Raw genomic sequence first — 15,027 nt, 5'->3', positions numbered from 1 at the left:
GAATAAACCTAACGCGTTTTTCACTCCTCTGGTGATTAGGCTATACTACACAACACTCAATTCACATTTCGTCTTCACAAGTCATCTTGTTTTATTCCTGTAGTTGGATTCAAGCACATAGTGTCCAGGCCTTTCAAGGGGTCACAATCACTTCACTTTGCAGACAAGTGAGGATATGATCAATTGCTCAAGGTCACCAACGCAGTGTGAGGGGAACCTGCTAGAGGAGGACGGGATTGGGGCTTACAAGAAATACACATGCTTGGAGGCTTTTAATGGCCATGATGACTCATGTGCGGACATAGACATTACTGACGAAGGTTTTCAATAAGGAGAGGAATGAGGGTGGGTGAGAGTGTGGGAGGAGGCTGTGCTTATCATCAGAAGACCTCTCAGTGTCTAATGAAGGATGGAGTGACAACTCTGAACGCCTCACCACCTGACAAACAGACAGATGCCATAAAAGGACGGAGACACATCCTGATCACAGATACTGAGACTTTTTGTGGGTGTAAATGACGTGGCATGAGGTGAGAATCATCTTTAATCGTCTTGCTGTTGTACAGGTGAAAAAGTAGTTGCTTGAAATAATGTGATCCGTTGTTATTGATTTCTGTATATTGAGAATGGCACAGCAGATGAACTGCTAATTAAACTGAAAGTTGGCCCCTAGTAGTGAATTTTATTATAGTTGCAAAAAAATTAATTTTTGCATTACCTTTACTACAGTATAACATTGAACATTTTATGGAGTTTAATGTGTACCTTGGCTGACATGTCTAGCTGTGACTTGCTTTTCGTATTACGGGTTGTCCTTTGCTTGATCGTTTTCTCTCTGTTGCAAGACGTAACGCGAGCTATGAGCAAGTTTCGACGAGCCAGAGAGTTGTTAAAAAAAGGAATGTGAATAAAATGTGTATCAGATCAACTTTACCTTAAAGTGGCCTTTAAATCAGCATTAAAACCCATGAAAAATGTTGAATTTATTCATTCAAACTGCATAAAATTAACGGATGGTGTAAAGGGCGTAGGTTTGGTCTCAACATTGGTAGGGACGATGTAACAGCATAACCTGCATGTACGACTTTTGCTGGGGACTAAATAGATTGGGTGAATAAAGGTCAGGGCTACATTTCTCACGAATATGAACCTAATGAATTGATAGGTTAAATGATCAATCCATAATAAATCTGTATTGACTTATACTAACTTTCATTTGCTCAGGTGATACACTTGTCGATTCAAACCTTGTTTTTAAAAACTACTGAAGAAACATTTTGACAACTTCCAGAATAAATGCCTGGATTTTCTTTGCAAATTGAAATTGCAATATTTGAACATAACTTTATTAATAGTCTCTTAACTATCCAGGAATGCAAAAAATGAACATTTGTCTCAAGACCACTCGACATTGTCTGTCTAAATAAAGAAATTAAATATAACTGAAAAACCTTAGTCAGGGAATAACAAAAATAAAATAAAGATGGAGTCTTCTATCAGGTAAAACACTACTGCCTTTGTCCACAAGCACAGCCGAACTCAACAAAAAATTAAAGCTCACTCGGGCTCCTTGAAGAACAGATTAACCAAATAAAAATGAAAATTGGGTAGAAGGGGGTAAACCTCGGTTCACTATTTTAACAGTACTTTATCAGTACTTTAACAGTAGAAAACACACAAAAGAGGACACGCCTCTCTAAGCAGCTTCCTACTCGAGTTTTGTAGGATAGAAAATTCACAATTTAATGTTATGCTAACTCTGATGAGGGTCGGACTTTCAGTAGCAAAATTAGGGGTGTGTTCCCACCTCACGATGACTTTTTACATTACTTACAGTAGTTGCTGCTGTTGGCTGAAAAAGGACTTCTAATATCCTTTTTCTTTGAAGTGTGGTGGTGACATGTTGTATTTCTGTTGGAGTTGTGAGTGTATGTGTCAATAATCAATAAGTCAATAAGTCAATAATCAAACGTGCATTTGAGAGAAAAAAAATGGACTGGCACATTCAGCAAGTGAAAAGGGGTAAATGTAAGTCAGAACATCATGAAAATAATACTTAATATTGGTAGGGTCTATTCTATATATAACTGAACTCATTATATAATGCAAATAAGGTTGCTTGAAAGTGGGTGGGAACAATTTGAGCATCCTGAAATCTTGGTAATGTTATGTCCCTACCATACCTATGCAAACCTACGCCCTTGGGTACTGTATATCCATACCCAAAATGTAATGTCTACTTATTTATATTATTTTTATATAAGTCTACTGTATATACCATTTTGTTTAGATTTTTATCTTTTTTTATGTAAATATTAGATTTTTATTGTTTTGTGTATTGTATGTATGTATTGTGTATATACACACACACACACACACACACACACACACACACACATATATATATATATATATACATACATATATAATGTCAACATTAACAAAATTGAAACATAAAAAAAGATAGACAGTGATTATGACGTTCATTTTTGTTGTTCTTATTCAATTTCATCGTTTCTAACTCTTTCAATGTCATTGACAATGATAGATGTCCAATTATCTGGATGTTTGTGAATTTAAATGAGTTTGTCACGAGTAGACGTCTACTGCATTTGAACTGGGAGGCTGGCAGCGAGCGAACATTCATCAATCATCTGCTATCTTCCCACTTCCAATGGATTGGATGCCTATCGCTGTCAATGAGTTAAATGAGCATTAAAAACTCAGTTTTGACAAACACTGCTTTGTGCCCTCGACATGAGGAGCTACGAAGCCGTCAGTTCTGGCGAGCCGTGATGGCAGAGCTGATTGGCACGCTGGTATTGGTGAGCGCCGTGCTGGGTGCTTCGGTGCCGGGCCATAGGGAAGAGCCCGAGGGACCCTTGTACTCGGCAGTGGCAGTCGGTGCTGTGATCGTTGCTCTCGGACACTGTTTTGGTGAATTTAGCGGGGCACAGGTACCCTAGATGATTAGATTTTTGTTGTTGTTGCTTATTTCTATAAACGAAAAAGCGTTAATGTGCTTTGTGCTCAGGTTAACCCGGCTGTCACGTTGTCCCTGCTGGCCACACGGAGGCTGGACGTCATGAGGGCTCTTGTTTATGTCACTGCCCAGTGTTTGGGGGCTTCATTAGGGTCTGGGGCCCTCTATTTGGCTTTGCCCCACAAAAGCACTGCAGACTACTTCGTCAATAGGGTTTGTTCTTTCATAAATAGTGCACTGTGCATCAGATGTGTCAAACTCATTTTTGTCATTGTGGTGTCCCTCGGAGGACCGTCAAAAATGAATGCCTAATAGTATTACTGGTTTTGAAATCAGAAGTGAGTTAATCAAGGACTGATATATACTGACAAATTTTCAACATTTATAACAGTAACTATCTGACGTTTTCAAGATTCCTGTAGAGTCTTAAAGTTCCACTGTAACCTCAGGGGGTACTTTACTAAACTGACCTTTCAAAAAAACGCTCCGCCCCCTTACTTACGGGTGCCAAGACGACAAGCTTCGTGACTCCAATGGTACAACCCATTGCAGACAGAAGTATACCAGAGTGTTTTAGGTGATTTATTTCGGAGCAAAACCAGTGCAACATCCTCCAGATTGAGGCAAAATGGTTTACAATATGCAGTGGAGGATTATATTCACAATATAAACATTTGTAGCAATCTCACAAGGCAAAAGCATACAGTTTAGACCAGGGGTCGAGAACCTTTTTGACTGAGAGAGCCATAAACACCACATTATTAGGCCAAAAACAATACACAAAAATCCTCGAAAGAAAATCTACAGATATGAAACATCACTCAACATATTTCCTACCATGAAATTAAAACAATCATATTTGCAGTTTTCCGTGATCTATCGATGCCAAATAAAAACGGTGAGGTTGAAACCGTTTTCAAGTAATGTTGACGGCAGCGTTTTACATGAAATACTGTAGCAAATTACCCCGCGAGTCATCGCCACTACACAGTACAGCACACACCTTAACAGGAGTAGTTCATATATGTTTATCCTTGCATACCAGGGATCATTCTTATGTCGAGCAAGATGAATATATCAAGATATGGTCTGAGGTTCAAGGCATAGAGATTGGGAGGTATAGGCTAGTTTCTAATCTAATAGCTAGTTAGTAAGATAATAATAAGAGTAGCTGGCGTCCCACAAATGCCTTCGTGGTATATTGTCGGCTCAGCTAGTGTTTTAAATCTAACAAATTTGACACATGACCCATCTGTCACGCTAGCCAATTTTCGTAGCCATGTGAGGTGAAGTGTTCACTGCAGAAGCGTGAGGCAGGTGCACTTTAGATGTCAATGATGTAAAAAAAATACTGGACAGATTGGGACTTAGTATTGTTGGTACGTTTCAGATCATTGCAGAGAATAAATCTGGTCTAAAAAATAATATGGTACAACTTTGACTGGAGTCGCCCTATAAAAAGTCTAAACATTCACTTTATAGCTGTAGGCCCTGGTTTTGTCATTTAGTAGGATGCACATGATTTACTAACCCTGAGTTTGACATCTGTTGTGTAGATAATTAACTATTTGATTGCCATTGACAGCAATGTCTGATGATGTGACTCTTTTCAAACAAATGTTCATTTGCTGCCAACCTCCCCCAGGTTCACATGGATTGGACGTCTATCGCTGTCAATGGCAGCCAATGAGTTAATATGAGTCCAGATGGATTAGATGTCCAAGCAGTTACATAAGATGAATGGAAAATGAAATAAATGTATTTACTCCTTGCTGTGCCAGGTGCCCATTGACTTGAATGCAGCACAGTCCCTTGGCATCGAAGTCTTATGCACCTTCCAGTTGGTTTTCACAGTGTTCTCAGTTGAGGCTCAACGGCGAAGGGAAAGCCCAGAACCGGGAAATCTGGCTATTGGACTGGCACACACTGCTGGGGTGATGATAGGGGTAAGGAGGTTTTTATCTTGTAGTATAAATACAGTAAATTTAACGGTGTATACTTATTTTAATATATAGCCATTTATAATGAGCATCATAGTCGAAGATGACGTACTTTAGCTTCCGTTGTGTAAATGTGGTCAGTGGCTAACATTGCTGTCAACGATGCCACTCCATATGGCTATGAAGCCCAATCCTGGAGCCACAAATCCTGCCACAGCTTGTCCCAGCCACGTCAGGCTGGAATTGGTTGGTTTGGATGGTTCAGGAATAAGCATACAGCACGAGGCAAAACATGGGTCCATGTAGCTCAGTGGTAGAATAGGCCTTCCCCAACCCAGAGGTTGCCTGCCTTGGTGATCTTGTCTAAGTATCTTGAGCAAGACACTGAACCCCACGTTGCTCCTGATGCTGCATGATCAGTAGGTTTACATTGTATATGTAGTGTCAAAGCGATTTGAGTACCTTGAAGGAAGAAAAGTGCTATACAAGTCTATGTCCATTTACTGTACATACAGTGCCTTGCAAAAGTATTCGGCCCCCTTGAATCTTGCAACCTTTCGCCACATTTCAGGCTTCAAACATAAAGATATGAAATGTAATTTTTTTGTCAAGAATCAACAACAAGTGGGACACAATCGTGAAGTGGAACAACATTTATTGGATAATTTAAACTTTTTTAACAAATAAAAAACTGAAAAGTGGGGCGTGCAATATTATTCGGCCCCTTTACATTCAGTGCAGCAAACTCACTCCAGAAGTTCAGTGAGAATCTCTGAATGATCTAATGTTGTCCTAAATGACCGATGTTGATAAATAGAATCCCCCTGTGTGTAATCAAGTCTCCGTATAAATGCACCTGCTCTGTGATAGTCTCAGGGTTCTGTTTAAAGTGCAGAGAGCATTATGAAAACCAAGGAACACACCTGGCAGGTCCGAGATACTGTTGTGGAGAAGTTTAAAACCAGATTTGGATACAAAAAGATTTCCCAAGCTTTAAACATCTCAAGGAGCACTGTGCAAGCCATCATATTGAAATGGAAGGAGCATCAGACCACTGCAAATCTACCAAGACCCGGCCGTCCTTCCAAACTTTCTTCTCAAACAAGGAGAAAACTGATCAGAGATGCAGCCAAGAGGCCCATGATCACTCTGGATGAACTGCAGAGATCTACAGCTGAGGTGGGAGAGTCTGTCCATAGGACAACAATCAGTCGTACACTGCACAAATCTGGCCTTTATGGAAGAGTGGCAAGAAGAAAGCCATTTCTCAAAGATATCCATAAAAAGTCTCGTTTAAAGTTTGCCACAAGCCACCTGGGAGACACACCAAACATGTGGAAGAAGGTGCTCTGGTCAGATGAAACCAACTGAACTTTTTGGCCACAATGCAAAACGATATGTTTGGCGTAAAAGCGACACAGCTCATCACCCTGAACACACCATCCCCACTGTCAAACATGGTGGTGGCAGCATTATGGTTTGGGCCTGCTTTTCTTCAGCAGGGACAGGGAAGATGGTTAAAATTGACGGGAAGATAGATGCAGCCAAATACAGGAACATTCTGGAAGAAAACCTGTTGGTATCTGCACAAGACCTGAGACTGGGACGGAGATTCATCTTCCAACAGGACAATGATCCAAAACATAAAGCCAAATCTACTATGGAATGGTTCAAAAATAAACATATCCAGGTGTTAGAATGGCCAAGTCAAAGTCCAGACCTGAATCCAATCGAGAATCTGTGGAAAGAGCTGAAGACTGCTGTTCACAAACACTCTCCATCCAACCTCACTGAGCTCGAGCTGTTTTGCAAGGAAGAATGGGCAAGAATGTCAGTCTCTCGATGTGCAAAACTGATAGAAACATACCCCAAGCGACTTGCAGCTGTAATTGGAGCAAAAGGTGGCGCTACAAAGTATTAACGCAAGGGGGCCGAATAATATTGCACGCCCCACTTTTCAGTTTTTTATTTGTTAAAAAAGTTTGAATTATCCAATAAATTTTGTTCCACTTCACGATTGTGTCCCACTTGTTGTTGATTCTTGACAAAAAATTAAAATTTTATATCTTTATGTTTGAAGCCTGAAATGTGGCGAAAAGTTGCAAGGTTCAAGGGGGCCGAATACTTTTGCAAGGCACTGTACTGCATGATATTGTATTTACCCCTTTTCTTAACGTCATAAAACAAATTTACTGTAAATACCCAAATATAACGCGCACTTTTCCTCCCAAAATGCACTTATAAAATCATGGGTGCGCATTATACACAGGTAGAGGGATGGAGACAGAAAGATTCATCATGATTCATGTTCCAGTGTCAGCATGGACCAGCACAATATTACCTGATCCGAATGACAGTGATATAATAATCAACTTTCATGTTGTAAATAATTGTTTTCATGATATTTTTCACATCTAATAAAATCAAAATGCTTTTGTTGTATTATTCGTCTATTATTTACCGGTACATTTTTCTTACCTTGTTGTCGCAACATGCCGGCCTATTGACACGGCCATGTTGTCTTGAAGAGAACGTATAGACCCTACCCACCGACGTCACAAAATCACGTGCTCGCTGTATGGTTCCGCCCCCTTGTCCGTCATTTTGTGTCTGTATTATCAATGGTCTCAATTGATCGAGCAATTTATAATGCATTTCATGGAAGACCCGGTGCTTTCGGATGCTGTAAACTCACTTGATGCGTTGCATAAAAGGCGTTATGTGGAAAAGCTTGAGTTTATCCATTCGCCAGATCCATATTTGATGCCTAAATCGATGTTTTTCGACCCGCTGTCTCCGCTGTATTTGCCTGACATCTGCTAGCCACCCTGAACTGTACAACTATCTTGTCCACACAAAATCAGCCTATTCTCACGAAAGTTTGAAAAACTTTAAGAGCTTGGAGGCTTATAAATACTTCGTTGCTGGTTGGGTGAAACAGGTCCTTGTCCAAGAAAATTCGGCAGGAATCTATCTTGTGCTTGGAAAGGTGAGTTACGAAATTTTCAATTCAAAATCTTTTGTTATTGCTAACATCCACTGTCAAGTCTAATGTATTTCATGTCGTTTGTCAATGGAGTTAGGGCTTTTAATGTTTATATGGTTTAGCGATAGCACTCTCACTACATACATACGTGTATGTTGTCGGCGATTAGCCTAGCAATGATCTTAATTGTGGTTGTCAGCCCAAAACCCTCTAAATATATATTAAATGCATCTTACCAGATATAAAATGACTACTACATAATCTGTGGTAATCGTTTGGAGCCCAGTTTTCTCGTCGAATTGCAGCAGCCCATCTCGCTCTCTTCTCTCCGGGTCTCTCGGAATCCGGTAGAACTTCAAGTCTCTCCGTCTTCTCCGTCTATCTTCTCTGTTATTGCAACCGACCGCCACACACGCCTTCACCATTTTGATTTTTAATGTTAACGAGCAGAAAAACACGTCGTAAATAGGAGGAATGTACGTAGCCGTAACAGGTAAACATGATGTGTTGACGGACAAATGGGTGGCACCAGTCAGGAGGAAGGAGTTGTGACGTCACGTGGGTAGGGTCTATACGGCGATCCGTTTCGTATAGATATTGACCGTGTGGCGAGCTAGGACAGGAGTCTGAGGAGGAGTGTTGAACCACGGAGCCATGCCGCGTTTTATCGACATCGAAACTCACAAAGTCACAACATACGTCTTGCATGCAACTCGTGGGGGCCGTCTGTTTACTTCCGGCTGTTCCCTTTCACTAAACTCTTCCACCTGGGAACTACACAACTTGCCAACATTAGTTCCGCAGGTGAATTCTGTTAAAACTCGCTTTGTGAAAACTATTAACGTATACTGTGAGCAATTATACCACAGAAAATTAATATTCATTTAAAAATATATATATATGACAAAAGAAATTAAAAAATGCAGATTTTACTGGTGTTTTCTTATCATATCCGTGCAGACCATTACGGTATACGACGTCACCTTTTTGTTTCGGTAAAACTTCACTCTGGTTGGTTGAATGATTTCCGTGAGTTCGTTTCATTTGTACTGTGAGCCGCTCTTTCCGATTACTGGTAAGAAACGTATAAAAGTTCGAGACACAAGATTCACATTTACTGGTGCTAAAATTAGGGTGCTCTTTATACACGAGTACAAGAATTTTCCCTGGGTTTTACAGGTAAATTTCGGGTGCGCGTTATACACGGGTGCGTGTTATATTTGGGTATTTACGGTAAATATCAGACCAATATAACCAAAATAACCATAAAAGTAGTCTTAAAGGGCAAATTTGTTCTTTAGGGGAAAATAAATTCATTGTGTGAAAAAGTTTTTGCCCTCTAAAACCTGGTGACCGGTGGGTCCACCCACAGCACTAACACCTGTTTGTGTGGGTTATTCAGCTTGCAGAATAGTTTTTTTTATGCTTTAAAAATATACTTACAGATTGCTCCAAAGCATAATTTTATAGTTGAAAATGAATGCTGCCCAAAAAAATACAGAAAATGAGCTTTAGTTAAAAGTAGTCCATTTATTGAAGATTTTATAGAGTTTATAGATGTGTGAGTACTATATCTCTTTGTGCCCTGCTATTGGCTTGGGACCAGTCCAGAGCTGGACTGGGATGGATTATCATATTAATGCTGACAAGCGCTGTAGGAAATGGATGGATTATGATTTGGAACATTTTGACAGCTCACATCTTTCCCGAGCAGGCTCGTTTCTCTGGTGCAAGTATGAACCCTGCTCGCTCTCTGGGTCCGGCCCTCGTGACAGGATTTTGGGAAAACCATTGGGTGAGCACTCCCAGTCCTAATATGTTGTTATATTGTACCGAGCGGTTCACTGAAAAGAAGGCACACCAAGCACTAAATTAGTACAAGTATTGTTGTTTTGGATTGTATAGTACTCCACCGTATCACTCTAATAATTTCTGCCCAGTTCCACACCACCGTCAATGACATGGCTCATTTCAGAATTGGAGGATATTTTAGAGAATGTACTTTTAATGTGATATTTTAATACTCATGTCATATGTATATAGTATTTGGCACAACCCTGTTAAAGATGCAGGTTACACTAAAAACATGTATAAAAAAGTAATGTTGAACGAGTCATATTAAACAAAGTAGTAGTTCTTGTATTTCTCTAGTCAAAGTAACAAAGGCTGCAAATCAATGCTCAGAGCATGTTAACCCTCTGGTGCATAGTGGTCACTACAGTGGACAGCTACTAAAACTTAACTTTCTCTTTATTGCATTGGTTTCAATCGTACAACCTCATAGCAACCTCGGGAGTGGTCTCTACTGCCATAGTCCGTTGTGGTAAATTTATCGGTCAGTTGGTGTAACTGCAAGTAAATATCCTCTGAATACGATGTAGCCGACTATCTGCCACCCGTGTCTACTACAACCAGCATTTTCTGTCAGTACTTCTATGCCCGAAGAGCTACAGTGGTTTAAAAAAAATAAATAAATAAAATTTCAAAAAATTCATTGCGCATTGAGCCCCCGAACTATTTTTAATATGTCCGATTTACCTTGGAGACCCCCGTTTACAGACACCGTGTAACCGCTTTTGTTTCAACCCAGCCATAAAAAGAAGGTAATTATATTTAATATTTGAAATGTCTGTCATTTTTAGCTTAGAATCATTAAATGATGTCTAATATTTAGTAAAAAAAAAAAAAAAACTATTTAAAAAATTAATCACTCTGATTTTTTAAACTTTAAACAAATTACGTCACAATAAAAAAAATAGTGTCTGTGAATAAGTCACGGATATTTACCTCATAACTATCGCTTAACTGTATGTTTTTTTTTGTTAGTGTCGCATTTTCCCCAATGTTTTAGATGATAAATAATCGATCCATACAAAAAAAAAATGGAAAAAAAAATTTTTTTAAAGAGTAAATATATGAAAAAGAAAATCTCGACCTCTCCTTGATGTCTGCGATTTCTGCATCCTTGTTATATTACCATGTTTCACCCATAAAATCCCCAGCTGTGGCCATTCACAGCTGTGTCTTGACACCCAGTGATAAATGCTACATGGAGTTTTTGGATCGAAAAGAGGTAAGTACGTGATATTATCTCGTTAAAATCATGGCATTTTTAATTATGCTCTCTCATGCTCTCACCTCCAATTAGGGTTTTGCTGTTTGAAAAAATGTTTTTTTATTTTTATTTTTAAAAATACCCTATTGCTCAAACATTTTCTTCCCCCGCAAAATTGAGATTTTAAGCTTTTCAACGGTGTATCACACATGCATATTAAGCTTGAGAACGATAAACCGATATGACCGGTTATCCGGTTTTACAGGCGAGCGATTCGGCTGTATCGGTAGCAGACTAACCATTCGACAGTAAACAGCCACAAATCCTTCCATGAATCGATTTTAGAGCTATGAACCGGCTATCGCGAAAATAAGTTTCGGTTACCCAAGGATTTACTGTTTTCTTCTCTAAAATAATAACGCGAAAGCTGACAGTCGCGCATGCGCCGTAGCATTCTATTCATGTGTTCTTTCACAGCCCAAAGCTAAACGTAGCAGTGTTGACGAAGCAAGAAGCTAAAATCATGGACAAACAGCATGAGCACCGACGCCAGCGCCAACTTGCCCGGCCGAAGTGGTGAATCACAGCAACCGATTTTAAACGTGCCAGGACAACAAAAGTCAAAAGTTTGGAGCGTGTTCAGATTTTTGCAAGAACGATGGACAACTCTATAAAAGCCAGGCAAGCTGTGCCAAGCAGCTCTGAAGTCCACTCGTAGTACAACAAATCTTGACTTTCACGCAACGAGAAAACGGAGACGAGTAGAGTGAGTTAAAGACGAGCAAGGAGCAAGAGCATGCTAAATTTCAAACTATTTTGGGCAACTTGGCCACAATAAAGCACGAGCTAAGGAAATAACAGCATCTATAACCAGTTTCATCGTCAAGGGACTATGCCCGTACAGTTTAGTTGAGTGGGGAGGATTTCAGGATTTTATGCGTACCTTATAGCCACGCTATACAGTACTGTCCCGAAAGCATATCACTAATACATGCATGCTAGAGTTGCATGCTGAAGTGAAAAGCCACTTTGAAAAAGAAATAGAAAATGCAGAGCAAGTGGCAGTGACGATTGATGCTTGGCCATCAGGTGGATATGAGTCCTATGTGACAATCATGGCCCACCACGTCACTCCAGATTGGCAGTTAAAGGTCCATGTTTTACTTTTTTACGGTATACCAGCTGGAGATATTGTTTCCACAAAACGCAGTCTACTTAAACATGAACATGTGGATCAGTTGATCTTCTTTAAGAAAAATCTTCCCTTCAAAATAGATGTGGGAAGTGATGAGTTAAAAGGTGTACGCACAGGCAAAAGTGAATGAATTTGCTGTGTATAAGGTTAAAGTAATGATTGTTGACCAGTCTGGCTAAAATGCCATATACCATATACTATGCCAGTGGTAAAGCATAGTAGTATTATGCTTTATATATCATTTATTATGATAATACTAGCAGGTTTAATTGTTCTTTTTAAAAACAATTTTTTTAGTGCTGTTGCATATATTTTTTAGTTTGGAAGATGTTTATATCGAAATGTTGCACTTAAATTACCTGCCTCTTGTGTTCAAAACACCAGGAAATGCAGATTGAAATATTGCACTTTATTGTTGTCTGTCTCTAAAGTTTTATTTAACTATAGATCCTATCCAACATAATGGTCATTCAGCAAGTCTTATTTTTTGTTCATGTCTCAAAAATAAACATAAATTGGTAAGGAATTTTGTTGTTTACTTTTGTTTGCGGAAATGTTTTCTTTTGTGTTTAAAATAATGTAAGAACAAATAACGAATGTTTAGTATTGTATCGTTTTCACACTGTATTGAACTGTATCGTTCCTAAACTGTATCGAATCGCTCTGCCTTAAAAATGTATCGTTTTTTAATCGAATCGTAACCTGTGTATCTACAGTAGATACAGATCAAATTGGCTTCATGCCAGAGATTTCCAACCCTAATGCATATAGGGCAATTTTGAAATTTGGCCAAATTTGGGGTCTCAGAGCGGAACTTCAAGTAACCTGAGTGTTTTCAATTTTTTTTAAACCCCTAAAGCATGAGAGAGCATAATTAAAAACACCATGATTTTAACAAGATATTATCGCGTGATTACTTTTAAGATGGAATGGCTGTCAGAGTATGTACAAATAGTAGAACAAGCGATGCAACTGAGTGAGATTTTTTCAGTTTTTTCTTTTTTTTTCATTTCTTTTTAAGACCTATCCTGTACAGCTGCTTAGACACTGCTTATTGTATGAACAGTTTTAATGTGGGAGTTTGATATACTCCAATTGCGGTTGTTCATTATGTTTTATAAACTCAGCCATGCAACAACTGGAGCTTACTCAGGCCAAAGCAGGACTCTCTCATGTAACATAGTACACATCTAATGAACAATATTTCTTTTTCATTTTAAATTGGTCAAATCGTTCATTGTAATTTCATTCTTTAAATAAGCCATTTTACTTGCTATGATCCAAGGTTTTGAAAAGGCGTGATACTGGTGTGTGGCCACAGCGTACATATATGATGTTGCTCACAGTGGTCCTCAGTGTGGTCAGATGAAAAAAAAAATCATACTTTTGAAAAATAAGAAATGTAACATTATTTTAATGTCCTAAGAATGATAAAAACAATTCAGAAAAAAAATCTTGACCTAAGATTTCATAATTCATTAATCACAGGGTTAATTTTATGTGCATAAATACATGCTAACAATGCTTTTATGCTAATAGTCAGCAAACTTAGCCATACAATGATCCACAACCACAACACAACCTGAATATTAATGAAAATAACACCCGCCCTGTTCAGTGAATCAAAATGGAGCACTGTTATCATTGTCACGTAAAACACTTTGATGCTGCTTTATCATTCAGGCGTAACTAATAATGAATCCTGTCCAATTCCGTTCTCCTGCAGGTGTACTGGATCGGACCGGTCCTTGGAGCAGTCCTGGCCGGCGTGTCCCACGAGTTCTTCTTTGCACAAAGCGCCTCCCGCCAGAAGCTTGTGGCATGTTTGACGTGCAAGGACATTGAGATAGTGGAGACGACCAGTATGACTGGTTCGTCCCTTTCCACGGTCACTCAGAACGCAAATAGATCAAAACAAGCCCACAAATAAGACAACAACTAATGGTGCTGAATAGGAACACCCAAAGGCTGAACGGCTGAATGTGTAGTGGCTTGTTTGCGAGCTCAGAGACAATAGTGTGTTATTTTCTTCTCTCACACACCGTTCACATTTGCAAATCATTAGACTACACAATGCAGGCTAATCAAATCCCTCCTACAAACAACAACCCCACACTCATTGTTGTTGTGTACGTTGCATCCTGAGGGCAGCAAGGCTTTGAAATGCTAAGGAGCTTTAATGACGCTTTTAGTTCCTGCCTTGGTGTTTGTCTCTTCTCCCGGGCCTTTTATTCTCAATCAAACAGATCCAAGCAAATTAATAGCTACGTATAGGAAAAACGTTATAAGTAGTGTTGCATTGGTACCATTTTTTGGCTCTTGCTACTTTGTCGATATTGTCAATGCTGTACCGATACCACATTAAAAAAATGTACAAAATATATTTTTCGTTTGATTCTAAACTTCTGCATGCTCAAATGAATCTAGAGTACAGTGGTACCTCTACTTATGAAATTAATTTAGTAAATAGAGAGGTTTTACAAGTAAATATCCTAATCAGTTCCAAGGACTACTGACACGCCACATTAAATTTTATAATTGGGGTAAAACTGGGATGAACCAAACACATTTGAATCATTCCATATACAGTGAAGAAAATTGGAATATGAACACCCTGCTATTTTACAAGTTCTCCCACTTAGAAATTATGAAGGAGTCTGAAATTTTCATCGTAGGTGCATGTCCACTGTCAGAGAGATAATCTAAAAAGAAAAATCCAGAAATCACAATGCATGATTTTTAAAACAATTTATTTGTGTGATACAGCTGCAAATTAGTATTTCAACACCTGTCTATCAGCTAGAATTTTCACTCTGAAAGACCTGTTAGTCTGCTTATTAAAAGTGTAAGATGTGCTTTAATGCAATA

General features: G+C 39.0%; 1 protein-coding gene across 1 annotated transcript; it reads left to right on the top strand.

Moving 5' to 3' along the window:
• The first annotated feature begins 515 nt into the window (after nucleotides 1–515).
• LOC130912184 (aquaporin-4) lies at nucleotides 516–14,089 on the top strand. The gene is made up of 6 exons (XM_057830071.1): nucleotides 516–530; nucleotides 2,763–2,957; nucleotides 3,035–3,196; nucleotides 4,765–4,929; nucleotides 9,624–9,704; nucleotides 13,886–14,089. Exons 1-6 carry the CDS (start codon nucleotides 516–518, stop codon nucleotides 14,087–14,089), a joined length of 822 nt encoding a protein of 273 aa, XP_057686054.1.
• Nucleotides 14,090–15,027: the final 938 nt, after the last annotated feature.

The sequence above is a fragment of the Corythoichthys intestinalis genome, chromosome 2, assembly GCF_030265065.1.
Source record: "Corythoichthys intestinalis isolate RoL2023-P3 chromosome 2, ASM3026506v1, whole genome shotgun sequence".
Lineage (NCBI taxonomy): Eukaryota > Metazoa > Chordata > Actinopteri > Syngnathiformes > Syngnathidae > Corythoichthys > Corythoichthys intestinalis.
Note: the sequence above shows the minus strand (reverse complement) of the source record. Positions and strands in the feature narration are given on the sequence as shown.

Bases quoted from the DNA above. Each gene is read 5' to 3' on its own strand.
- LOC130912184 (XM_057830071.1), top strand. The intron at 4,930-9,623 runs GTAAGGAGGTTT...TTTCCCGAGCAG, and splicing joins CTGCTGGGGTGATGATAGGG to GCTCGTTTCTCTGGTGCAAG. The intron at 9,705-13,885 runs GTGAGCACTCCC...GTTCTCCTGCAG, and splicing joins GATTTTGGGAAAACCATTGG to GTGTACTGGATCGGACCGGT.